Here is a 25,118-nt window from a genome sequence, read left to right on the forward strand (position 1 = left end):
CCAATTAAACTCTATAATCTATAGGCACTGAGTGTAGAGCCATATTGCGTTTTAGTAACGGTTTATTTCTAACTTATAATGTTGATATACTTACTCCGACGACCGGGCATTAAGCGAACAGTAATTCCATCCGGAGCACGAACTGTACAGAAACAAAACACAGTTAGAACATTTGCGAATTGCTTTTCAAAGACAATACTATCGTTAGAATAAACACTCACGACAGCATTCCATAGACAACATAATTAGTGACTTACCTTGTATGTTGGTGTTGCTTCAATATGTTTTATTATATTAGAAAAAATCACACCACACACATTGCATTAATATATACATTCATATTTACGGAAAATAGGAAATACATAGTAGGAAGTGGTAACAGGCTCTTAACTTTCTTTTAAATTAAATGAAACTGTTACTTATTACTACTTAGATCTTATATTTTTTGTTGTCATTTTTTTGAACTAAAATTTAGTTAGTAAATTAAAAGTTTCGTTTCCGAATAGGAATAAAATATTCATTATTTTTACTGAATAACAATTTATTAACTAGTATACATAAAACATTTATCGATCACAATAATTTCATTTCAGTAATAACTAAATTAGTAAGTATCTACAAGTCAGAATTTCAAGAAACATAACATTAATATATAACCTAACAATATAAATGAAGTTGCAAAAACATATTTAGCCTACAATTAATCGTTTAATATTTATTCATTTTGTATGAAATGTCCCATGCCAAATATTTGCACCAAATTAAAAGAGATCTTACGAAAATCATCAGTTATAGAAATAATAATAAATACAAACAAAATTATTATGCAAATTTAAATTCAAATATTCAATTTAAGCCTTAATCTTTCTAATTGACGATATTATAATAAATATTTCAAAAGTCTGCAATATAAAAAAGTATATAAAAGCTTAAAAATATTAGCAGTGTAAAGTTGCCTCTTTCAATTGGGCACTCAGAATAAGAGCAAGAAAACTGAAAATTATGATCTGTGTTATAAAAATCCATTAATTTTAGGTCTGATTTCTGAATACTGGTCTCGTTATTGCTTTGGTTAGTATAAACTATAAAGCAAAGGCGCATCCCGCATCTGTCCTAATGTCTGTATGTATGCCTAAATCTTTAAAACTACACAATGGATTTTGATCCAGTTTTTTTTATAGCCTAATTAATAAGTAGGTATGTCGATTTATGTTGTTGAGTACTTATATGAGTCAAGGGAAATTTACAAGCTACATTTGTTGTAATAAATTATTTGATACCAAGTCTGTAGTTCTCTTGCTCTTATTCCATTGTGTATCAAATATGTTGGTGTATTAAAATTCGCATTTTATTATTTAAATATGAATCACAGTTTAGTTAATACTGTGATATATTTTGTGATATCCATCAATTACCTCATAATTAAAAATCCCCTGTTTATGTCCTGACTTATAATCTAAAATAAATCCTTTAACAAGGCACATCAATAATCTAATATACATAAAAATAATTATAATTAACTATTTAATAATTTCATTCATAATCCATAATTTTGAATAATTTAAAAATTTATTATGCACTAATTTTACTTTCTTCAAATTGCCAAATTCAACACTAAACTTTTCTCTCTTTGAAAGTTCAAATTTACCGCCTCATATTAGCCAAAATATTTCTATGCTCACCATTTATAAGTACAAATTACAATAAGTATAAAAAACTCATGTTAGTGTGGTGTTTATATTTAACACTATCTGTGTAATAATGTAGTAATATTTTGTTTTTTTGCTGCTATATAAAAATGTGCACTGAGCAAAAGTCAAAATTTGAGCAAACGCGAACTACCAATTCAAACGTTTAAATAATTTCCATTATTTTTGGCAAGGTGCTTAGTAGTCTTCTTATGAGATCCGAAACTGACCTACATGACCAGAAAGAATGTGATGTATATTAACATTATAATATAATAAATATACTTACGTCTATCCTCAACGAGATTAAGTAAAAAACAAACCTAATGGCATTTCCAATTAGCATTAATATTGCAACACTTAACAGTTCTTACAATTAACGGTAACTAATTGGAAGGTAGAAGGTTAATGAACACACATGCATCTAAAGGAACATCACATCACTCGGTAAATCATTCCAGGTCCGTCATGCATTAGTTTTGCACTGGCCTTACTGAGCACTGACACTACACGTTAACAGCCCGACAGCCGCCCACAATGTTAGTTATGGGGGAGTCGGTGACTTCTGGTTCGATGGCGTTGGCTCCGCGCCTGTTCCTGTCTCGGAAGGAGCCGAAGCCGGAGTCGTGCGTGGTCGCCGGGGACGTACCTACGAATATTCGCGGCATGTCGCACTCCTCGCACTTGTCCAGCAGCGGGTGGTTGCGGAACGTGCACATGTGGCACTGCCACGAGGAGGGCGGCCGCTGGCCCGTGTAGATGTTGCTGTAGAAGTTGCCCGCGTCGTCCATCTCGGGGACGGGCATCCGGGGCGCTGGGGAGATATTATTGTCATGTAGAATGGGCATGGGCCAAGTTCGTTTGGTATACAAAGGGTCCGAGGGGGTCGCGGAAGAATTCTAACAAATACCCGCGGCCCCATGGAACACAGTGGGGTTTTAGTCGGTAAGAATCCGATATAACCCACGGCTCCTTCCCCGGGGGCCGTGGGTATCTTTGGAAGATTTCCCCACTAAAAAAAAAAGGTATGCAAAGGGTAGATAATGATTAATGATAAATGAGAAGTTGTGTTCGTGAAAAGTAATTACAGATACAGATAACAGTAGTCACTGACAGATAATACGCGCCGCGCTTTTGATATTGACTATTTCAAATTTTTTTTTATATTTATGAAATGCATTAGAATTTTATAAAAAAGGTAATAAAAGCTTATAGGAGTTTTCTTAAAACTATCAGTGTGTTGAATTTAATTCAATATAGTTCAGTTATTTTTTAATAACCTTGTTAATGTTTAGTTTGTTTAAGTTAAGTCATTAAAAAAAAAAACAACATTAGAGTAAAATAGCAGCTGGTAATTCTTTTCAATTATGATATTAGTCAATTTGCATAAAAAATATAAATAGTACAAACATATATTTCCGTTCTACCAAGATCTAAAAACAAACAACCATGCAGTGTAAGAAAGATAAACCGCATTAAGCTTATACTGATAAGCGAAGTTAGAATTGCGAAAAATATGTCTTATACAATAATGTACAATAATGGCATCATCATTTCTTTTGAACCAAGGACATGTGAATTATACATAATAATACCAAACAAAGACTAATACTACTTTTAAATGTACATTCATATTTTCCTCTAGTGCCTCTAGAATTTAAATTGGTTTAAACACAAAAACACCTGAATATTAATTATAAAACATTGTATAAAAATTGACATAATATGAATGTTAATGTTTCATCACTATTGAATTAGGCAATGCTGCTTTTATCAATATTTATCAGAATTACAAAATAGCTGTCACATAGATGTTGTATGTTTCATTGTCAATCTTTTTTATGCAAACATTTTACCTACATATACTCTTTCACTAGTACCTACATAAATTACTTACCCCTAGCACCCATTTCGAGTCGCTTGGCAAGTATATCACATTCGTCTCTCAGCCGTTCCACATGGTCTTTCAATCTCTGAGCTGCAGAGGGCGTAGGCGTGGGAGCAGCCAGGATTTGTGTCTCACGATTCAATTGTGCCAATCGACCTTTCTCTTGCACTAGCGCCGCCGCCAAACGGGAGAGACGCTCCTTTTGACGTTCAATTAATAGACGGTCTGAAATTGTTTAATAATAAAATAGTTTTATCTCTCTGTCAAGAAGCATCATCATTAAGCACTATAGTTGATTTTCACAGTGATATTTAATTAATGGAAAAAGTTTTATGAAGGTCAGCTGTGTACAATGTAAACATCAATATCATTGTTTACTTAACAAAACAAACAGATTAAGAATATTTTTCTAGCCTTAATAGGACATTTTTTTCTTAATTTCGGAGAGTTTTTTAGTTCAGTTATTTGTTGTGCTATTCAATAGAGGATGTTTTTAAGAAATATGGTAAAAAAAAACAGTATTAGAAATACTTACCCATTCCTGGTGGATCAGGAGCCACTCTGGTAGGTCTTGGCGAATCAATTCTCGATGTAGGCGGCGGCGGCGCTCTACGCCTTGCTGCAGGCCTCGGCGTGCTCGGGCTGACTGTCACTGTTACATGCCCCTCAAAACCTCCGTCATCATCTCTATTCTCTCGCACAGGACTTGCCATATTGGACGTCGGTGTGCAAACCGTCAAATTTACTGATGTGATAGCTCTAGGGCTTTCGTAGTCTTCCAACCATGGATCAGCATATGCACGACTCAAGTCCATATGACAATTGACGTTTACAGACAAATTCAGGGGATACCCTCTGTCTGCTCTATAAGGGCTATTTTTATGATCTTTGCCCTCTGATTTTGTTAAAGATGGAGCCGGTGATACAGTATGACACGATTCAGCCTCAGGATGTTTATTGTTCTCGCTAAATGCAATATCTGGATTGGGTTTTATAAAATTCAATGTATTTGGTCTCTGTGGCTTTTGGCTTTCTACTGGTGGCTGTTCTTTAGGCTCCTCTTTATTTTTCTTAATAGTTTTCTTCTCTTTAGCACTTTCCAACCTTTCATGCAAATTACATTTAATTTTGTTGCTCTTTAATATTTTATAATTCGTACTTTCTGGTTGCTCAGCTTCTTTTATCTGTTCCTTTAATTCTTCAGGTTGATTATTATGATTTTCATTATCAACCTTTCTGTTTTCATTTGTCAATTCCAAATCACTGGGTGACTCTGCATTGTACTTTACGAAGCAATTATCAAGATTCACAATTGTGATTGGCGAGCATGCAGGTGGTTCATTTGTTTTTAAATCAACAACATTTTGATTGGCATCAGTGTTCACTTTTGGAATATCTGCCTCAGTATTTGTGCTTATTAAAGCTTTTTGAGGAGCTTGGCAAGTAATAGATTTAACATTTGTTGATTTTACAGCTTCGTGCCTTACAATAGGTTGATTGCGACACTTCAGTGGCGGGTTGATCTTATGTTCATTGAGCTGACGTGCAGCTGCCAGTGACGACGCATGATAAGCGTGTGTTAAGGAGGTTTTGACTTCTCGGTGGAGATGTGTCTCACAAGCTTTTTTATCATGGCAATACAATTCAATGGTGTTTGATACAACATGATCGGGGACACCGGGAAATTTCTGTTTTAGCTCATGAAACAATTGCATGAGCGATATATTGGTGCATGCACATGGTGAAGGGCTCGCAGCGCTATCGGAGGGGGCAGACATCGCCGCCCATCCTCGCGGAAAACCACCTCTCCGCCGCGAACTCTCCCCTTACTACGTCAGTGTAAATACGCTCGTACTTACCTAAAAAAACTAATAAACATTTTAAAGTAGAAGCGGTGGAAGCGATATTTTATTGTCTTTTCGTTCTAGTGACGTCACAAATCCTACAATCTCTTTCTTAGTTACGTATTCATTCCTGTATTTTAGCACTCGGATCGTTCATGACTTGTTAATCCTCACTGTACACATGTGACGAAAAATAACACATAACGAGACAAGGCTGAATTTTTATATTATCTTTTGTTATCATCCTAATAAAGCTATTTTTTTCATCATCCACTCAAAGTAATGGAATTATTGATACATATGATATTTTATACTTAAACGATCTTGAATTTCGCTTTGTGCAAGACAATTTTTAAACTTACTCAGGTAAAAAAATACTTGAAACCCAAAAATATAAATTACGAAAATCACAAACTTGTCAATCTGATTCTTCCATTTTGGTTATAGACTATAGATTTTAGACAACAGAACAACAATTTTTACTTAAAAGTATTATAAGAAAATATGGAGTGTAAATAAACCTACTTGTTTACGAAATTAAGAAACTTATCGATTTTCATAAAATTTATAAGCTTTCAGTTATATATGTTGCAAAATTAATGATTGTTGGTAAGTTATCACAAAACAGGTACATGTTTAATTGTCTATGAAGAGGACAGTTGACGTCAAAATCAGGCATGGGCGTTGAATCAACGGACTAGTTAAATTAAACGTCTATGTACACTCAACGATTCGACTAGTCCATCGCTCATCAACGGACTAGTTAAATTCAACGACTAAACAAAAGAGTCGAAACGCTCGTCAACGCGTCCGCGACGCGGACGGTTAACTCTTCGACGTGGCCGTATAATAGTCCACCGTAGACGGCTAAACGACTCGTCGTAGACGGCTCGTCAGTCGACACGTTTGTATCAACTACCTAGTTGATAGTTCAATATTTTTACCGTTAATTCCGTTTGACTTTTAATGAGATTACTATGATCAATGCTCGAAATATTGAAAAAAAAGGAGATTAATTTGTATTAATTTGATATTATTGAATTGTCTTAAAAATCCAAGATATTTTTTTTATTCAGTTAATTTATTACATATCATAAGGATTACCTACCTATAATAATATATTGAATAATGTTAAAATATCGACTATAACTAACGACTTAAAATGACAAGTTAAAACATAAACAAAAACTTGGTAATAGATAGGTGATAAATATATAATTGTTAAAAAACAGCTCTGACTTTTTCTTTACTAGAGACAACCCTGACATTGAATTCTTTGAAAATCTATAATTCGTTATAACTTCGTGGTAAGAATGTGGAATTTTACATGTAGAGTGTAGACCTCAGTTCAAGGTAACGAACGTTCGATTACCAATACCGTCGCGCGTCGGTCGACCGTGTCAATTCGTTTCAGTTTACACATCGACTAGTCGAAGATTTTAACTAGTTGATCGACTAGTTGATGAACGACATTTAACGGTCTAGTCTCGTTGATGAAAAATGCGTCGACGACCCATTCCTAGTCAAAATGCTCAGAGCGTAGAGGGAGAATGTACTAGAGACGACATCGGCGTATACCCGAACGAGATGGCGAATCCTTACGTCAATGTTGCCAACTATTACAAAAACTTTTTATCCGAAAAACTGGCAAAATATCTATAAATGTTTGGGTATTTTTTTGTAAGATAGGTTTATGAAGAAAAAGACAGATTTGAAAAGATTTTGTTATTTATTAACTTAACTAGCGACCCGCCCCGGCTTCGCACGGGTGCAATGCTGATACTAAATAGTAAATACACTACAGAAAAACTGTGAACGTTGTATATAAAAACATAGCGGCCCGCTCCGGCTTCGCACGGGTATAAAATATATAGCCGGGCGGCCGGCCGGTACAAGCGCGGATCCAGGGGGGGGGGTCATGGGGGTCATGGGCCATGCCCCCCCCTGGGCCATGTGCACGACCTAAGTGGACCACTAATTTAATATTAACTTTTGAAATTAACAAAGTAATATTGTTCAACATGATTTTTTATTAACTTTTGAAACATAAAAGTAATATTATAGAACAATGAAATCAATTTCAAACGGAAGAGAATATAGGTAACAAAAATTAGAGGAAAAGTTATTTACGATCGATCTGAGATCGGGATTAAAAAAACTATAACTGCGGAATAAAGTTTAATGGTAAAGTTGTAGGTATTTAAAATATTTATTACAACTTTTGCTTTTACACTTCTCGCAATTAACCACAAATATCGAAATATCCCAGTTCATATATTTTTTATAAAAAAACAAGGCTAAAGTTTAGATATCATTTCAATCAATGGTAAATAATAATAGAAAATACAGTAAAATTAGGACAAAAAAGGTCAAGTGCGAGTCGGACTCGCGCACCGAGGGCTTCGAACAAACCTAATTGTTTTATTATGTTGTATCTTTAAATGTTGCTTGTAGCAATTTTTTCTTTGTCTGTGCTATAGGACGTGGGGAGTACCTTGTAGGTTGTGATTCCCTTGCAAGTAGTTGCTAGTTTCAGAATATGCGGTTTTAATTGCTATTTCTTCTGATTCAGATTCAAATTGAATTTGAATCAGAAGACAGAATAATATCTTATAAAACAGATACGGGAATAATTACGAAAAACATGAATTTTTTATTACATTATATAAAAAAAAAAATTAATCTTATAACCCCTTTACTCATGAACGCAAATGTAATGTAGGTATTCAATAATTGATATTCACATCAAAAACTTAGGTCTATTATACCTTTAAGCAGTAATAAAATCAAATTTCTATGTCAACGCAATTAGAAGATACAGCCGTAAATGTAGTCTAATAAAAACGTACTGGAAATAGTTCAAATTAAAAGCAAATTAAACGAAATACATTTATTTGAAAATGAACAGCAAAATGACGGTAGAAATAAATGGGCAGAGGGTCCGCGATAATGTGCGCGCGAGTAGCAGACGAAAATGGACGACTCCGCCGCTCGTTCGTTCTTATAAAGGCGCGCCGCACCTCGGTGAGGAAGGCGCGGGGGGTGGCCTTCCGGATTTTACTCCAACACCGCCTCTCCTGACGGGGCAGGGTCCTCGCTGCCTTCAGTGGCAGCTGCAGCTCGTGTGGAAGGGCCAGCTTCGCAGTCTTCAGCGTTATGATGTGCATCGTAACCTGGAATATACAAAAAAACCGACATTGAAAAAAAAAATACTTAAACCAATGCAAATGAGGAAAGCTGAACCGGAAAACCGAACCGTGTAACAAACTTTACACAAACATTAACATTTAATATTAAAAAAACATTTCACGATTTTGGGGAAAATTTTACCCTGTACTGGTATCCCTAATGTTAATCACATGATTATACCATAAATTTGAAACTACGTAAAAACAAATGGCGTCCTGAACAACAAGAACACTTCGTAATTTAGTCGGATAACACAAAAAAATGTTTACGTCTATTTCGATGAAAATATTATATATTTGTAGATAATTTCACATTAGAGTTAATGAAAATGTATCAACTATATCCAGTTCTATAAAACAATATACTTCAAATAAGTTTACTTACGTGTGAAAGGTAATATTTGGTAATCTTCGTTCCGGCCGATTTTTACAACCAATCACACTACAACGCACCATATTTTCACTTAAAGTCGGATTAAAACAGATCACTGTCAACGTTTATTAAACTTTGAAGTCACTTAACAGCGAGAAAAAACAGAAAACTAGCAAAACAATGGACTGTAGCCGCTTGTTTGGGACAAACTGCCTTTGTCCCCAACAAAAGAAATCGCATAACATGAGAGAAACAAAAAACAATGTTTCTGTCTCTCTTGCTCTTAGCTTTATAGTCATAAGTGTATTTCTCTCACGCATTCCTTGTCATTTTAGTGCCTCCTCTATGGTTCATTCTCACTCTACGGCTCAGAGTCAAAATGACACTAGTGACTAGATTGAGAGATTGAAAGATTTTTTTTATGTTCACGACTTCACGACTTCACGAGTGTCATTGTGTCATTATTTTTGTCTGTTTTGGTGTTTTTAATTTGTACTTTTTACTAGAAAGTAACAATTAAAATAAAGTTAAAATATTTACATAAGTCATGGTTGACGATTTAAGAAAATATTTAAATCATTTACTTGAAAAGTAATCAAATTGTAATTTGTATATGAATTGAAATACAATAAGATTGTATGTTATATTACCATATAATTTTTCTTTTAGAGTGAATGGTCTACATTGTATATTAATCACAGATCGGGATGGAGTCCCAGTGGTACGAGCAGTCACAGAAAAGGCACCTCAGTTAGCTTTACGACCGAATTTTATATCAACTTTTGGCATGGCTACTGACCAAGCCAGTAAACTAGGCCTTGGAAGGAACAAAACAATAATTTCAATGTATTCAACATATCAGGTATATTTCTAATTGTGATTCTACTTATCTTTTTATCTTGTATATTATTGATTTTATGTTTCTTTAATACAAAAGGCGTAAGCGGTAAGACATTTTCTCTGATTTCAGGTCATTCAAATGAGTAAATTACCTTTAGTCATAACATTTATTGGAAGTGACAACTGTAATACGGGACATATATTAGCGTTGGAACACCAAATTGAACCATTTTTGAAAGATTTAGGAACTATAGTTGCCGATGCACCATGATGCAGCTATGTGCCTAGTTTTAAGTTATTATTATATGTATAAAGTAATCTATAAACTAACTGTATATCTTATTATAAAGTAAATTTATGTTATTATAATATTTAAACATTTTTTTTACTTATTAAATTCCAATTGGTTACATAATATTATATTATACTACATATATAAAATCTGTCAAACAATTTAAGGCAAGAGTCTAGACTATTATAGGTTTGGAAAGAATACAAGCCATATAGATGTTTTCATTTATTAAAGAAATAGAAGGAAATCATTTACAATAACTTTTTGAAATTTATGTACTTACTAGGAACATAAGTTCCTAATTTTTATTATTCAAAGTTGTATTATAACTATTATTCGATTGCAGGGTTTTGAAAAAGGTTTGAATTGAGTATTAACACTACATATAATAAAACACCATATTTTTAATTAAAATAATATTTATTATTGCACAATTCTATAATATACAATACTGCAGTTGACAATCAATTTCTATTGAAACACAAATCATTTTGATAGTTAGACTTTAGAGTACACAAGATTCTTAAGGCAAAACTGGAGATATCAAAGCTCGTCCATACAATGCATTGACTACATTCTTAGCAGCCAACTCAGCCATGTCATTCCTTGTGCGTACTGTGGCACTGCCAATGTGGGGTAGGATAACTGAAAGATTATCAAATATAACATAAATATCTTAAGTACATATACATAAACTGTATGGTGACAATATACATTGAAATTGACGAACAGTTAATTTTTTCTGTAATCTGACTTGTTAGGGTTTGTCTTAACTGTGAGTCGAGTGGAATATTTATTAATCTCGAACTAAAATCATTGATTGTCCAACTAGTATTATTTGTGGCTGTTTTTTTAAATACTTCACTCATAATATATGCTCTCATTAATTACATGAATCAATATTAGTAAAACAGCATAAGCAAGATAAATTGGGTGAATTAGAAGATTTTTAAAATGTTTTTATAACTAGTTCTAATTTAATTCTTTTTACATTTCCAAAAAGTAGCATTTTATATGACAAATTATTGATAGATAAGATTTTTTGAATAGATTTTCTTACAGCAGTTGGGCAAAGTCAATAATTTGTTGTCTTTAGGCAGAGGCTCTGGAGTAGTAACGTCTAAGCCAGCTGCGTAAATCTGTTTGTTCTTTAGAGCGTCGTATAGATCGTCTTGGTTGATCAGGTCTAGAAAAAAAACACATTTATTAATACATAGGTAGTTTTAAAATTAGACATTCAGACAAAAATTTCTAAGATTACAGGTTTTTTTTTGTAGGGCGAAGCCGAAGAGATCTTATTCAGTTGAGTATAATTATTTTTACTATTTAAAGCAAATAGACTGCTCAATCTTGAGCTTTAATTTCAATATCTTAGAAAAAAATCGATGTTTGTTATCAGATAATCTGGAATGTGTTTATTCGGTATCATCTATCTCCTTATTGGTTACAAAAACGAAATATTAAATACTAATATAATATCTATAAGAAGTAAAATAGTATTACACAACTTGCGATAAAACCGAATTTCAAATTAATATTTTTGACAATATTGCATCTTTATTGCACTTAAATAGTGTGCAAATAGTAGCCAGTAGAATAATTTATTGTTTTTTTTTTGAAAAATCTATTTTTTATTTCAAGAAATAAAAACAAACTTTTGATAATTATAAGGGATATTATTCTTATATCTGTGCTAGTTTGACAGCAATTCGAAATAGGCTAATTTGTTAATCATTAGGGCCAAATAGTTATGATAAACTAATAAGTTATTTAAGCCCATGAACTCACCTCCTCGACCGACGTTCACAATAATAGCGTTTTTCTTCATCTTAGCAAGGGAAGTCTTGTTGATCATGTGGCGTGTTTCGTCGGTTAGAGGAGCAGATAGTAGGATGAAATCACTCTGAGATAACAATGTGTCTAATGGGACTAATTCTGCGCCGTAGGTTTTAGCTAGAAAGAAAAAAATAAATGTTAAATAGATATATTTAATACTCAAGCTCTTAGGCTATTAAAAATATATTAAAAATTTAGTTGATGTCTGCAATACAGGATGTTACATGTTAACAGCATTAAACTATTTTTATCTTGAACAGAACGATATTTTTCCGTCGCTATTGCAATAGCTTTATTTTAATTTATGATTTTACTGGCGAATTTATTATATAATTTAAATTAAACAATGGCGAAGATAATTTAATTGCTGTTTTTTGTATTCTGCATGTGTTTGTGTTCTATAAGATCGTAAAAAAAACAAACTTTATTTTTGCCTCATAATTTTTTAATAAATTCGTAAATCCGCGATTCAAAATGCTTTGACTGCAAAGGTAAGCACTGGCTTACCTTCGGGTCTCTCCCTATGTCCGCTGTACAAGAACTTGGCAACTTCGAATCCCACCAGCCTCTTGGCTGTGGCTTGGCCAATACCACCGAAGCCAACAATACCAACAGTGCTGTCACGGAGGTCTTGACCAAGCATGTTTTGGAAGCCAATGCCTTCCCATTCGCCTCTGTAAAATGCATAAGTAGTGATTTTTTTTTTAGAAAAAAAAAATAACGATTCATCGCACGATGGTAACTAACACGGTGGTACTGCCCATGATAATATTGGAAGCAGAATATTTTATAATAAAAAAGCAAAGCACCTGCAATGGTAACATTGTTATGAGTGTTTATGGTCCCGGGCAACTTTTTAATAAGGTGGTCCACATGCTCCTTTGCTAGCTCCACCATAAAATATATTTCTATCTGTGTATCAAGTTAACGATTAAGAAATATATGTATATGAATTGATGATGCCGGTGACAGTATGCGACTCCTACCAATCTGATTTAAAATCTTTTATCTTTGTCACATGATTTCAAATGAGTACTTGATACTATAAATTTGATGTTTTTTATTATTCTTATATCGTAACTACTTTTTTTATCATCATACATATATAAATAAATATTTCAGGACATTATTCACACATGGCACGATCTGATCCCATATTAATTAAGCTTCCGAAAAAATATTCCGAGTTTTCATACACATACCGTTTAACCTGATCTATATTCTCGGTGAAACGTCTAGCGGCTCCAATCATCAGGGACACAGCGATTTCAGCGACGGCAGCGCTCAGAACATTTGGTGTGTTCGAAAGCTTGATGCCGCGTGCTTTCAACTCAGGTACGTTGCAGTTGTTGTAGCCTGCGGATGCTGCGGCCACGATCTTGAGTTGAGGTCCTGTGGGAAGAGCTACACTTTGAAGGCATTTGTTACATTATTTAGATTTTTAAAATACTTTAAAGATATCGTAAAAAGGACAAAAAATATGTAGAAATAGAAACGACGAATCCTTTTTTGTGACGGATAAAATAATAATTTTGAGAAAATTTCCATTGGTCAGGTTGAAATTAATGTTTCAGTTAATTTATTTTTAACTACAATTTTGGTGTAGCCTTCATTGAGGCCTCATCAATGGATTTGCCATGGAACTTTTAGCTACAGACACGCCATTATGTTATGCTGTGAAAACAGCAAAAAATTCATCTGTTTCACTCTTATTTACCAGCTTCTTTAATCAGCTGTATAGGTACGTAAGCTTAACATAGTGGAAATAATAGCAATAACATGTATTTTAGCGTTATTTACCTGCTTTTTTAAGTACCTTTTAAGGCATAGAATATACAATGGTACCTATAAACATCTACCATAGTATAACTTACCCCGTCCGATTAGGGCCCTTCTGGCCTCCTCCACTCAAGCGACAGCTCAAGCCGAGGTTCGTGGTCCCCGTGGCGGGGGGACGCCCTTGTGCATGTCGCTACCAGGGTGAACCTTCAGTTCACCCCCGCGTCCGCGTTAAAATGTAGAAGCCCTTCTGGCTAACATTGAGAGACACCACACAAAAAAAAAAGTATAACTTACCAGCTTTATCCAACAGTTCCTTGGTAATCGGGTGGTGTGATACCCAGATGAGTGCTGAACACCCTGGGATCAGGTTCATGAGCTCCTGCATGTTCTCGTTCAAACCCTCCTCATTGAAACCGAAGTAACGTGACTTGACCACTGTGAAGCTGTGATGAAAAGAATTGTACCTAAGCTTGGTAATTGTTCAAACTTAAATCGTTGTTAGCATAGCTACTGTAAAACTAATCGATGTCTGTAGACTCGATTAAAATTTGATAAATAAAATACGAATATTTATATGGAAGCCCGCGGAAGATATCCGCGATTTATAAAATTGAATAAAAGTAAGTAACTATTCATTATCTTTTTTTTATACTTAATTACATAAAATGTATTTCAATATATTTAAAAGTTGGTAGGTAGCTAAGGTTGGTACTTGTAGATACTTAAATGCATGAGGCGGGATTTGAACCTGCGTCTTTTACCGTGACAACGCTTGACCACCAATGATATGACATAGGTTTATAATTGTAATGTAGTCGTAAAAGTCATAAGACCGTCTGGCTTAACTAATAAGTAAGTACCTTCTCAATCAGAGTTCATAAGAATTTTCCTTATGTGTAGGGATAATACGCACTTCGTTAACCTAAGTATAATTAAAAAGCAATTAACATTCAGAACAGTCTGGGGGAAAAAAACGAAAATACGTGATTGATATTATACCAATAAAGAAACATAATTTTAATAAATACATATAAAAAAAATAATAATTGAAATAGGTAACTAGATGCATAGTTTTCTTGTCGAGATAAATTATTCATCTAGCCCTAGGTATTATTCCATAATCACAAACTTAATATAACATAGAATTAATTTTAACAAACAAAAAAAAAAGCTTAAAAAAATATCGGGGGTTTTTTTATTTTTATTATTATGGCACTTAAAGATGCCGCACTCTATAATTCTTAACTGTCAGAGCGCTGTCATAATAGTCGAAAGGCATCGATTCTCACAAGATTCTCACACATTTATCAAAATAAAGCTTTAGTACTGCAAAATGATGTGAATTACTGAATTACCTAACATTAAGTTTAATATAATAAAAGTTTTACTTACTGTTCTTCGAGTATTTTAATTCCGCTTTCGGCGAAATCATTGGAAGAGACGAGAACCTTGAGATTTTTAGTCATGTTTGTGGTCAACGCGTCACTCGTCGACAAGGTAAAGGTGAATACTAGCACCGATACGGTAACAAACGTAAAACAATGCATTGTTTACGTAATTCTTATTTATCTTGTACAAAACGTTATCATAACCTCTTTAACAAATCGTATTCGAGACAAGGCAAGGCCGCACTTTGATGCAGATAGCGAATATAATGTTTTGTGCTATAAAAAATTAAGCGTGGGTGAATGGAATCTAAAAGCGCCATGTGTTTTGATTGGTAGCCGGTGACCGGCGCTGTAGATTATAAAACGTAAGTACGCTCTAGCCTCTAGAGGTCATTGAATTATTATTGCTAGCGTACTCAATGGCTGAGGTCCGGTTTTTTATATAATTTTTTAAAGATATTTTACAAAACTAACTTGATTGTCTTATTATATTCTTAAATATGAAGTATCCAACACCCTCTGCGCGAGGCTGCTCAGCCTAAATTTCCGATACCCCTTGTAAAAGTCATATAAAATGGTGCAATACGCAAAAATGGGATTTATAGTTAGGTAACAGATGAGATAACAGTCACAATGGAATATTATTTGTTTTATAATTTTATGATAGGAGGCCATTAAAATCCAACCTTTGTATTTTGATAATATTGTACTTAGGATACTTACCTACTTTATTTTAAAGATCTTCAGACAGGGTAACCCCTAAATATAAAAATGAAATGAAACACAATTTTGTTCAATAAATGTATGTTTTATAATTTCCATGCAAATAATATAGGTATTCGGAATTACATTCAACAAACTGGATGCAACATTGGTTTGCCATCAAGAGCTTGTAGAATGTTTTGTGACGATAGTTTTGCCATCGCGTCACGAGTTTCCCCTGTTGCACTGCCCAGGTGTGGAATTATTACTAAAAAATAATGGTTATATTAGTATTAAGGTAACTAATATATGGATGAAAATTAAATGAAATAAATTAAATTAATATAACTAACTAACTATTTACAATTTTTCCGGAATTTAAAAATCTGAAAAATTATAATTTAGGATCAGTTCTGCCAACATTTTACTTTATACATATATTTTTTGCCCGCGGTTTCGCACACTTGCTCAATGGAATTTACCATGTGAATCAGATATTTCATTCCATTAAAAAGTAGCCTATACATAATATATTGTACTAACTAGCGGCTCGCCTCCTAACTTACTATCACCAGATAATAAACGTAGGTGATAAGATCGCTCATTTACGACATGATAAACAAACGAACAGACTTTCTTATTAATAATATAATATTAGCACAGATTACTACTACGACTATACTGAATATTACCTAGTAAATATAATAATTAATAATACTTACAACAATTAGGCAATGATACAAGAGGATGGTCCTTAGGAATAGGTTCTGGCGTGGTGACGTCCAAACCGGCCGCGAAGATACGACCCTCTTTCAAAGCGTCGTACAATGCATCTTGGTCTATAATACCTGTGAATTTTATTATATTTTTAGCTAATTTTTATTTTTATGATAATGTACCTATATAAATGTCGATGAATGTGATATACACGTGGTTTACACTCACAATTCCAAAGTAACTTACGTTAATTGTAGGTATATTACCCAGGATAATTTAGAAAAATATTCTTGTCAATAGAAAACCATACCTATAGGTAATAGTACCTACTTATATTATTTCTGAAACAGATGCAAGTGGGCAGTGGCTCGCAATTGATGATTAGGTCAATACAAAATTTTATTGAACTTTATCAGTTCAGTTATTGAGATTTCAGACTGTTCAATAGACTTTTTTTGCTCTGAAGTAATGTCTTCATCTAACGACGCTATGAATATATCTCAAACTCTATTTATGAAGACCCGCATAGTTCCCGTTCTCGTGGTATCCAAATTCTTTCTCAGGTCTGAAACTATCTTTGTACAAAACTCATACACATACATAATCGGTTCAGTAGTTTATGCGTGAATAGACTGACAAACAGACGAACAGACAATGTTACTTTTCCATTTATATTAGTAGGGATACTAACCTCCTCTACCGATGTTAATAATAACAGAAGTATCCTTCATTAATTTGATGGTTTCTTTATTAATAAGGTGTTTGGTTTCTTCAGTCAAAGGGCAACAGAGGACCACATAGTCGCTTTCTTTTAATAATTGTTCTATTGGTACCCTTTCAGCTCCTAAGGCTTTTGCTAGAATATAGGTAATAAAAAATATTTTGAATATACAGGAAGTACTTTTGTCTTAGCCACGGAAAGTAAGTATAAGCTCAAATAAAAAATAACAACAAATAAAAAAAAATTGAGGTCGGTATCACTTATGTGAATTTTTTATAACTATTACTGCAACTAATCTTTCTACTTCCAATCTTTCAGAATCTGGTTGCAAATTACTTTAAGAAGAGACAGAAGATCACATTTACACACTCTTCCCATTACTATACCTTCTGGTTTATCACTACGTCCAGAATAGATGAATTTCCCAACATCAAATCCCTTCAAGCGTCTAACAACAGCTTGCCCGATGCCTCCAAGGCCAACAATACCAACAGTTGTACCGTTTATGTGACGACTTAATTTCCATTGGACACCGTATTTCCATTCACCACTGTTTTATAGAAAAAAATTAATTATGATTAAATATAAATGTAGCCAAAGGAAGAGATACTGAACCAAATAATATAGTGCTCAGGAAAAGATATATAGGATACCATTATGTATTAAACAAAAATAAAAAAAATTATTGATAAGAGTTAAATGCGAATTGGAAAAAACGCGAGCAAAGAAGCGAGCGGAAAGTGTAATAATTTTAATTTCTAATTAAATTCACTACCAAAACTCAATTATTATCCTAGGCAGAGGTGCATTATTGCAGACGAGTCAAACTGAGTTGTTTTCCTGGTAACACTGCAATAAAATTTCAATGAAAGGATCAATTCAATTCAACTTATATTTCCTTTTTTCATACCTTTCCACCTCCTGAATACCAGGCTTAAAGCTCCTAGCTGCAGCTATCAGCAATCCTACAGTGATATCAGCCACAGCATTGTTGAGCACGTCCGGAGTATTACCCAGAGGTATACCGCGCTTTGCAACTTCGGCTATATCGATGTGATCTACACCAGATGCCATGGTTGTTATGGCTTCTAGCTGTGGACCTGGGAAGGAATTGTGTTTAACTAAGTGCTTATATTTGACAGAGGTATAAGAATAAAAAATATAATACTAAAAATAATATTGTTAAGAACGAAGATAAGAAGACAAGATAATATATAGAAGGCGAAGATAGTTGGAAAGGCTTAAAATATAAATTATTTGCCTATATCACTTTTTATAGGGCTAGTAAGGATAAGGATTATATTTTTCATCTCTCATCAAAAAGACGCTTATCAGTTAATTTTCCTAAGCAAGAAATTAAAGGTATTCCTTCTGCTTAAATCTATGTTTTGGTTTTGGTAAAGAAAAGATGTTTCATGATTTATTTCAAAATAATTATTACTGATTATTACCAGCTAGGTCCAAAAATTCCTTATTGAGACGATGCCTCGTGTTCCATATCAAGGCGTGATTTCCCGCAATATTTTTCTTTATTTCTGGCAACATCTCTGGTTGGTAGTCTAAATATGGCAACACTGTCACCTGTAGTCTAGAAACAAAAAAGAAATGTTAGTAAAAAATAATAATTAGCACGTACCCATTAAATAATAATGTGCACGCAGTTTCACAAGGTTATATATTCCGTATTTTCAAAAAATTTCATTGTTACTCCTATTGGTAATAGAGCAATATTATTATAGCTCTCCTAACCAACACAGTAATATCTGTGGTAATATTAACTTTTCAATTGGAAGCAAGTGGCAATTTCCTGATTACCGTGTTCAACTAAACAAAAAACTTTTCAGTGTTATGATAGCATAGATGATGCAATATTATGAACAAATTATACAATTTTATAGCAGAAAGTAATATTGGCAAAGCATTGAGTAACTGTAATTCAAATAAATTATGCAGACGAATATTATTTTTAATAGAATTAAAATAAAGTTACTTACTGCACATTTGCACAAAAAACGAACAGTGACAAAAAAAAAGTTACATAGAAATTATTAGAAAGTACTTAATAAAACCGATAAAATAAAATGTAAATCTTAAAAAAAATGTTGATGGTAAAAAATTTTGTTTTTCTTTCTAATTAAGTTACTATTAACTATATTGTAAAAAAATTATAACTTACTTATCTTTTAATAAGTCCAATCCAGCCTTCGGGAACATCTTGTTTACAATCAAAACTCTTTTGAGAGACATTTTGATGTATGATGCAAATTCCCCTTTTAGTTAGCAGCCGGAACTTCCCAAGTCAACAGCCCAACAGGCCAAATCATCTAAACGTTATAATAGGTATGTAAGCTGTGATGTAAGTATAATAATAAAGAATGATCAACGAATTTGTAATGCAATCGAAGGCATAAGTATTTATCAAGACACTACCATCACAGACAAATAATAATATACTACATATGCAACTACCATATAATAAAATGTAAAAATTGTTTTAATAATAGTTACGTACCTAGTTACTCACGAAATTTTAATATTATTTATTCAATAAATAATAATAGTTTAAAAAAACTAAAAAACACGCTTTTTATAGAAAACCGAACTAAAAAATAGAAAATTTTATCACATTAGTGTATTGTCATCGGTCCTCAATAAATCTACAAAGTTTGAACGAAATCTGACCGTTTAAAGTGGGTCAAAATCGCGCCCAAAGAAGTCGGTTACAAACATACAAACATACAGGTGAAGCTAATATAAAGCGTGTAAAATAGTCAGACACATCACAGAAGCATTAATTACTTATAGTCATAATAATTAGAATTAAGTTTTACTGTTAAGATAAATAACACAAAATTACTAATAATATAATTTAGAGCTATTACATTTTTTGCATTATTAAATATTATATTATAATTTATATTATTATTATTAAATAGTATAGTGGTAATGGATAAAATTAATCACTTTATGATTACAATGAATACTAAAAAACAAAAGTAATAACCAAACTAAATTTTTGTTTTTATAAAAGATTATAATAATTACAATTTACAACTTACGTGTCCTAAATTACAAGACCAACAGTGTATTGAACGCTAGAGAGAATGAGATAGCGTATCTTATGATAAAAGTCTCTTTTAGGCGGCCCCCGGACGTCATTTGGCCAAATAAACGTAATCCCGAAATCTTTTGCGATATGTTACGTACATATTTTTCAGTTATTGCAGTATTGTAGATATATTTATTATTGTTTATCATGACACCGCGTTTTCACTAGCTAGAACTGGTTTTCACTACTTATATGTAGGTATATGCTTTGGTTACAACTAGTTTTAATTAGAGACCTCGTTAAAAATTAAATAAATACTAAATCTATACTTATAATAAATCTGTATAGAGGCCAATTCTGTACATTAAATATATTTAAAAAAAAAACTATGAAGGGGTGAAAAGGGATCGCTACTGATGCCAAAAATGCAATCAGTAAAATTTTTGTCTGTCTGTCTGTCTGTATATTCGTTATAGAAACAAAAACTACACGACGGATTTTAACGAAATTTGGCACAATTATTCTTTATACTCCTGGGCAGGTTATAGTATACTTTTTACTACGCTACGATCAATATGAGCAGAGCAGTGAAGGGAAATATTGGGAAAACGGGAGAAGTTACTCCATTTTTTAAGCTTCCGTCGCGTGTGCAGCCTTAATGATTAAAGCTACATAGAAATCATGTACGACACAAATGTTCTTAAATTATTATTATTATATAAAAATAAATTCCTAGACAGCATAATATGTCTATCTTTTAAAATTGCCTCACAATAACACGTGAAACTTCAATAGCTTAGCAATTCGGAGCTTTCTGATTATATTTGTCTACTCTTACGTTTACAACACTCTCACTCATCCCTAATTAAAAAAAGTTAACATTATTACCTATTGAATAAAAAAGAAACACCAAAGTTATAACTTATACATGAAATCCATACTTTAATATTATAAATGCGAAAGTAACTCTGTCTGTCTGTCTGTTACTCAATCACGCCTTAACTACTGAACCAATTTGCATGAAATTTGGTAAAGAGACATTTTGATACCCGAGAAAGGACATAGACTACTTTTTACCCCGGGACATAGGATAGGTTTTATCCCGGAAATCCCACGGGAACGGGAACTATGCGGTTTTTTCTGTGACTGCGCGGGCGAAGCCGCGGGCGGAAAGCTAGTCTTTAAATAAATCTTTATTTTGCCAAAAACATTAACTTTACAAAAAATATGGAGAAATTTTGATAAACTAATAAGATAAACTATCTACTGAACTGATTTTAAATTTGATTTACTGTAATTACACCCCGTGTGATGTTTGATCTAACTTGAAAGATAGGAATAATTATCTGATATACATACTAAGACAGGACAACGTCTGTCGGATCATCTAGTTATTTTCTAATTGTGGGAAAACACTCTATATTCGATAAATAAATTTAATTAAGTACTTAGGTACCTATTATAGTCAATTTTTGAAAAAGAGGCAGCAGATAATTATGACTTTTTACGACTTTAGATGCGTAAATCGATTAATTATTTTTTTTGCAAAAATATTAAAATCTAAATTAATTATAGGCACATAATTTATTAAAATACATTATTCGGGTTTATATCTCCCGGTATAGAAGTCCGAAATCCAGGGTAGCGAGTCCAACTCGCCCATAACAGATTTTTTTTATTATAATACCACAGACTAATAATGATATACTACCTACGTATACAAATAATATTAAGTAACCAATGAAAAAGTAATGTTATTACTAGTAGTTGTATACGTAGTATATTATTATTAGTCTGTGCTAGTAGGTATTTTATCTGTGGTTATACTAACGGTGAAAATGAAATCGAGATTTGAAAAAATAATTCCCGTGATTAGATGAGATGCTTTTGTTTGTATGAACAAACAAAAACTCTTCACTCTTCAGAATATATTGTTACTATAGGTAGATACCTATACAATATAACATTATAGAAATGACACAAGAAATACCTATGTACTTAAACTTAAATATATAATGGATACCTATTGTATATACCTAATTGTTGTATTATAAATGTAACGGATTTATAATTCAATATCACTTACCCAAAAATGAATTTAAGATGTATAACAGCTGACAAGGAGCAGCGCAAATGTTAGGTTATTTTACATAACATATTTTTACACCGCATGAATACATAATAAGAGCATGACTCACAAATTCAGAAATAAAAATTTTTATGTACCAATTAGAGGTTATTTCAATATTAATTAATTAAAAAATATATCTTTTGCCGTTATGTAGTTAAAACTTGGTAACTTGATTAATTGATCAACATTTTTAATTTTACCTTTATGTTTATCTAGGATAATATTTCCCCCGTAAAAATGTTTATCTGTTTTTCATATCTTTACAGGAAAATTAGAATATTTAGAATTTAATAGAAATATATTAAATATATTTATATGTATTTAATATTTATTTTAATTACTGAAATTAAAACTTTCAAAATATAGGGTTGAATTGAATTACTCTAAAAGCTGCCATCTAGCGACGAGTAGCAGTAATTGGACGTCGTTTAGTATACTTAATGTTTCATTGTTTATGAAAATATCGGATAGATGGCGTACCTCCTGCTAATTGAGTACAATTTCGATTGAGTTGCAGTTGATGTAAAAAAGTAATTTACTATCGATTAAATTAATTTAAAGTTTTAGCAAATAATATTAATAACTAGGTATTTTTTCGGAATACTTTCAATTTCGGCTGTTCAATCAATCAATCATAAATTTTTTAGTGTGCACCACTAGATAGATAGATAGATACTGTGGTAGATACAAACATAGCTAGAGAGCTAGCGCAAAGCTACCTGTGTGTATTTCAGGTGGAAATTTTTGGCGAAATCTAAATCCATTTGATTTTTATTATCGGAAAATTGACAACATTTCAAAATTTTAAGCTACTTATTTTTTTATTTTAATGAAAACTAGATCAAAAATTATTATACACGTATTTTTTGCTTTTTCTAAATTTGGAAGTTTTCATTCATCTTTTTGAGTTTTAAAATCATCTCATTCTAAAATGTCGTAAGCGCCAAATGACGTCATACATACGGAGGAATACATTTTTTCCTTTGCCACATACCTAGTTTAAATTAAAAAAAAATCTTGACAGTTTACATTTTGGCACATTTGTCACTTTGATTCGCCAAGCTTTGTAAATATTGTTATTTGTTATTTGCTGATCCAAATTTTAAACAAAAGAAACTTATTCACAAATACTGATGATGATGACTTCATGCAGGATTTGTTAAGGGGTGCTGAAAATTTCTGGGAAACAAATATACTATCCCAAAAACATTGGAAAGTGTTAAATAAATACAACTTTTAGTAAGTAAACAAAGTCTTTTATTTCAAGAAAATTATGAACACTATAGGCACTATTTGTATAATATAAATGAATTAGTCCAACTCCAATCAAATAAATATCACGCTAATGAGATTAAATTAGAAAACCAAAACACAATAACACGATATAAAGTTTGTTTACATGAATAATTCACAAAAATGACATTAATATGAAATTTGACACATGCCATAACCTGTAAATGTCAGTGATAGTTTTTTTTTTTACTTTTTTTAAATTAGGCTAAGGCGCATTTTTATTCCTCCGTATGTATGACGTCATCATCACATTTATCGTTTTTATTTAATTTCTCTTAAAATATGCGATTAAAAAATGAAATAAATTTTTTTCTGTAATCGCAAGAGCAAAATAAAGAAACGGTTTTTTTCTTTCATGGCCTTATAAAAAATGAAATGTTGTCAATTACAATGGCAGACCATTATCACGCGGATAACATTCTGGCAGACACTTATGAAAGTGCTGAAAAAAATACAATTTTGAAAGTAATTGATCTGCCATTCATATACATATTTTATTTATTAGGGTCTTATAAACTTATTTTCGAAACGGCAGACATTTTCATTGCGTACAGACTTCAGCAGACAACAAGATTTAGCTACTACATGGTCAGATCTATGATAAATATACTATCTCTGTAGCTATCTTTTTTTCCATATAATATAATAGGAATACCAACACATTTATTCATTTGAATATTTAAAAAAAATCTAAAGAAACAACTGTTCTAACAAACATCAAGTTTACGTATGAAAATGAGTACGAAGTAAGATTTCAATTTAAGCAGAAATATTTTCGACGCCGAGAGAAAAAATTCGAAAAACAAACACAACAAGCCAAAAGCGATGTCCAAAAATGAATTCAGTTTATAAATCAAGTCCAAAATCGTCTCGAAAATACATAAAGCCATAATGGTAAGTGCGGGAGCTCGGATTTTTAAATCTTTATCAATTGTGACAACTTTTACCAGATCTTACTATAAAAGTTAAATATCCATAAGTTTTTATGTAAAATCGAACTTGGCAGCTGTATTAATTATAGATCTATGATCAAAGCTTCATTATAATAATACCCTTTTAAATATTTGAGATTTAAAATAGCTTGGAACTGAAACTGTAGTGCTTTTCAAGTGAAGCTTAACTACCTATATATATCTAATTTCTAAATAAAATAATTAATTTTATTTAGAAAATTTTGATGTCTGAATTATCCTTTATCGATCATCGACGTTACAACAAACTTTTTAGTTATTTTTTTAACGAATCCTAAATATTTAAATATGTATTTACACTTTTACATAATTCTTGTCAAACAATTTAAAAAAATATTCTCTATTCTGCTTTTCCGAATTTATTAAATTGTAGCACGTCATTGGTCTACTTTTTTGGAGACAAGCCTGAAATAAT

At 32.3% G+C, this 25,118-nt stretch overlaps 4 protein-coding genes and 1 long non-coding RNA gene across 7 annotated transcripts; 1 reads left to right on the forward strand and 4 right to left on the reverse strand.

Annotated features, from left to right (window-relative positions):
* Nucleotides 1-529: 529 nt before the first annotated feature.
* Nucleotides 530-5,863, reverse strand: LOC149901040 (uncharacterized). 2 transcript variants are annotated; one of them, XM_090111482.1, is made up of 4 exons: nucleotides 5,783-5,863; nucleotides 4,112-5,435; nucleotides 3,586-3,801; nucleotides 530-2,502 (listed from the first exon to the last, which is right to left on the reverse strand). In XM_090111482.1, exons 2-4 carry the CDS (start codon nucleotides 5,352-5,354, stop codon nucleotides 2,195-2,197), a joined length of 1,767 nt encoding a protein of 588 aa, XP_089967608.1. In that variant the 5' UTR covers nucleotides 5,355-5,435; nucleotides 5,783-5,863; the 3' UTR covers nucleotides 530-2,194. The 2 variants fall into 2 exon arrangements, with proteins under 2 accessions (XP_089967608.1, XP_089967607.1); XM_090111481.1 differs by having other exon boundaries at nucleotides 4,112-5,444; nucleotides 5,783-5,861.
* A 2,432-nt stretch (nucleotides 5,864-8,295) lies between these two features.
* Nucleotides 8,296-9,341, reverse strand: LOC149901041 (uncharacterized). The gene is made up of 2 exons (XR_016457690.1): nucleotides 8,994-9,341; nucleotides 8,296-8,593 (listed from the first exon to the last, which is right to left on the reverse strand). It is a non-coding gene; the product is annotated as an uncharacterized LOC149901041 (long non-coding RNA).
* A 73-nt stretch (nucleotides 9,342-9,414) lies between these two features.
* On the forward strand, nucleotides 9,415-10,202 carry Lamtor3 (Late endosomal/lysosomal adaptor, MAPK and MTOR activator 3). Its single transcript, XM_090111857.1, has 3 exons — nucleotides 9,415-9,572; nucleotides 9,651-9,843; nucleotides 9,952-10,202. The coding sequence occupies exons 1-3, from the start codon at nucleotides 9,529-9,531 to the stop codon at nucleotides 10,090-10,092; spliced, it is 378 nt and encodes a 125-aa protein (XP_089967983.1). The 5' UTR covers nucleotides 9,415-9,528; the 3' UTR covers nucleotides 10,093-10,202.
* A 342-nt stretch (nucleotides 10,203-10,544) lies between these two features.
* LOC149901043 (glyoxylate reductase/hydroxypyruvate reductase-like) lies at nucleotides 10,545-15,425 on the reverse strand. The gene is made up of 7 exons (XM_090111652.1): nucleotides 15,124-15,425; nucleotides 14,026-14,174; nucleotides 13,152-13,341; nucleotides 12,457-12,623; nucleotides 11,902-12,066; nucleotides 11,174-11,299; nucleotides 10,545-10,758 (listed from the first exon to the last, which is right to left on the reverse strand). The coding sequence occupies exons 1-7, from the start codon at nucleotides 15,276-15,278 to the stop codon at nucleotides 10,637-10,639; spliced, it is 1,074 nt and encodes a 357-aa protein (XP_089967778.1). The 5' UTR covers nucleotides 15,279-15,425; the 3' UTR covers nucleotides 10,545-10,636.
* Nucleotides 15,426-15,906: 481 nt separating this feature from the next.
* Nucleotides 15,907-22,521, reverse strand: LOC149901044 (glyoxylate reductase/hydroxypyruvate reductase-like). 2 transcript variants are annotated; one of them, XM_090111653.1, is made up of 8 exons: nucleotides 22,395-22,521; nucleotides 19,436-19,583; nucleotides 18,711-18,847; nucleotides 18,170-18,359; nucleotides 17,646-17,809; nucleotides 17,230-17,394; nucleotides 16,544-16,669; nucleotides 15,907-16,089 (listed from the first exon to the last, which is right to left on the reverse strand). In XM_090111653.1, exons 2-8 carry the CDS (start codon nucleotides 19,504-19,506, stop codon nucleotides 15,971-15,973), a joined length of 972 nt encoding a protein of 323 aa, XP_089967779.1. In that variant the 5' UTR covers nucleotides 19,507-19,583; nucleotides 22,395-22,521; the 3' UTR covers nucleotides 15,907-15,970. The 2 variants fall into 2 exon arrangements, with proteins under 2 accessions (XP_089967779.1, XP_089967780.1); XM_090111654.1 differs by lacking the exon at nucleotides 22,395-22,521 and adding an exon at nucleotides 20,319-20,427.
* Between the last annotated feature and the right edge of the window lie 2,597 nt (nucleotides 22,522-25,118).

Source organism: Colias eurytheme, chromosome 17 (genome assembly GCF_061535395.1).
Source record: "Colias eurytheme isolate Ceu_HAF_F1 chromosome 17, ilColEury1 Martin Lab GWU primary, whole genome shotgun sequence".
NCBI classification, from domain to species: domain Eukaryota; kingdom Metazoa; phylum Arthropoda; class Insecta; order Lepidoptera; family Pieridae; genus Colias; species Colias eurytheme.

What these genes read in the sequence shown, in the direction of transcription:
- LOC149901040 (XM_090111482.1), bottom strand. Translation starts at nt 5,354, where the DNA reads ATGTCTGCCCCCTCCGATAGCGCTGCGAGCCCTTCACCATGTGCATGC. An exon ending in TCCTGATCCACCAGGAATGG is followed by an intron (nt 3,802 to 4,111) that starts GTAAGTATTTCT and finishes AAACAATTTCAG; the next exon opens with ACCGTCTATTAATTGAACGT. An exon ending in ACTCGAAATGGGTGCTAGGG is followed by an intron (nt 2,503 to 3,585) that starts GTAAGTAATTTA and finishes ATATCTCCCCAG; the next exon opens with CGCCCCGGATGCCCGTCCCC.
- LOC149901044 (XM_090111653.1), bottom strand. Translation starts at nt 19,506, where the DNA reads ATGTCTCTCAAAAGAGTTTTGATTGTAAACAAGATGTTCCCGAAGGCT. An exon ending in TTGGACTTATTAAAAGATAA is followed by an intron (nt 18,848 to 19,435) that starts GTAAGTTATAAT and finishes TTTTGTTTCTAG; the next exon opens with ACTACAGGTGACAGTGTTGC. An exon ending in GGAATTTTTGGACCTAGCTG is followed by an intron (nt 18,360 to 18,710) that starts GTAATAATCAGT and finishes ATTCCTTCCCAG; the next exon opens with GTCCACAGCTAGAAGCCATA.
- LOC149901043 (XM_090111652.1), bottom strand. Translation starts at nt 15,278, where the DNA reads ATGCATTGTTTTACGTTTGTTACCGTATCGGTGCTAGTATTCACCTTT. An exon ending in ATTAAAATACTCGAAGAACA is followed by an intron (nt 14,175 to 15,123) that starts GTAAGTAAAACT and finishes TTTTCATCACAG; the next exon opens with CTTCACAGTGGTCAAGTCAC. An exon ending in AATATAGATCAGGTTAAACG is followed by an intron (nt 12,624 to 13,151) that starts GTATGTGTATGA and finishes TGCATTTTACAG; the next exon opens with AGGCGAATGGGAAGGCATTG.
- Lamtor3 (XM_090111857.1), top strand. Translation starts at nt 9,529, where the DNA reads ATGGTTGACGATTTAAGAAAATATTTAAATCATTTACTTGAAAA. An exon ending in TTAAATCATTTACTTGAAAA is followed by an intron (nt 9,573 to 9,650) that starts GTAATCAAATTG and finishes TTTTTCTTTTAG; the next exon opens with AGTGAATGGTCTACATTGTA. An exon ending in CAATGTATTCAACATATCAG is followed by an intron (nt 9,844 to 9,951) that starts GTATATTTCTAA and finishes CTCTGATTTCAG; the next exon opens with GTCATTCAAATGAGTAAATT.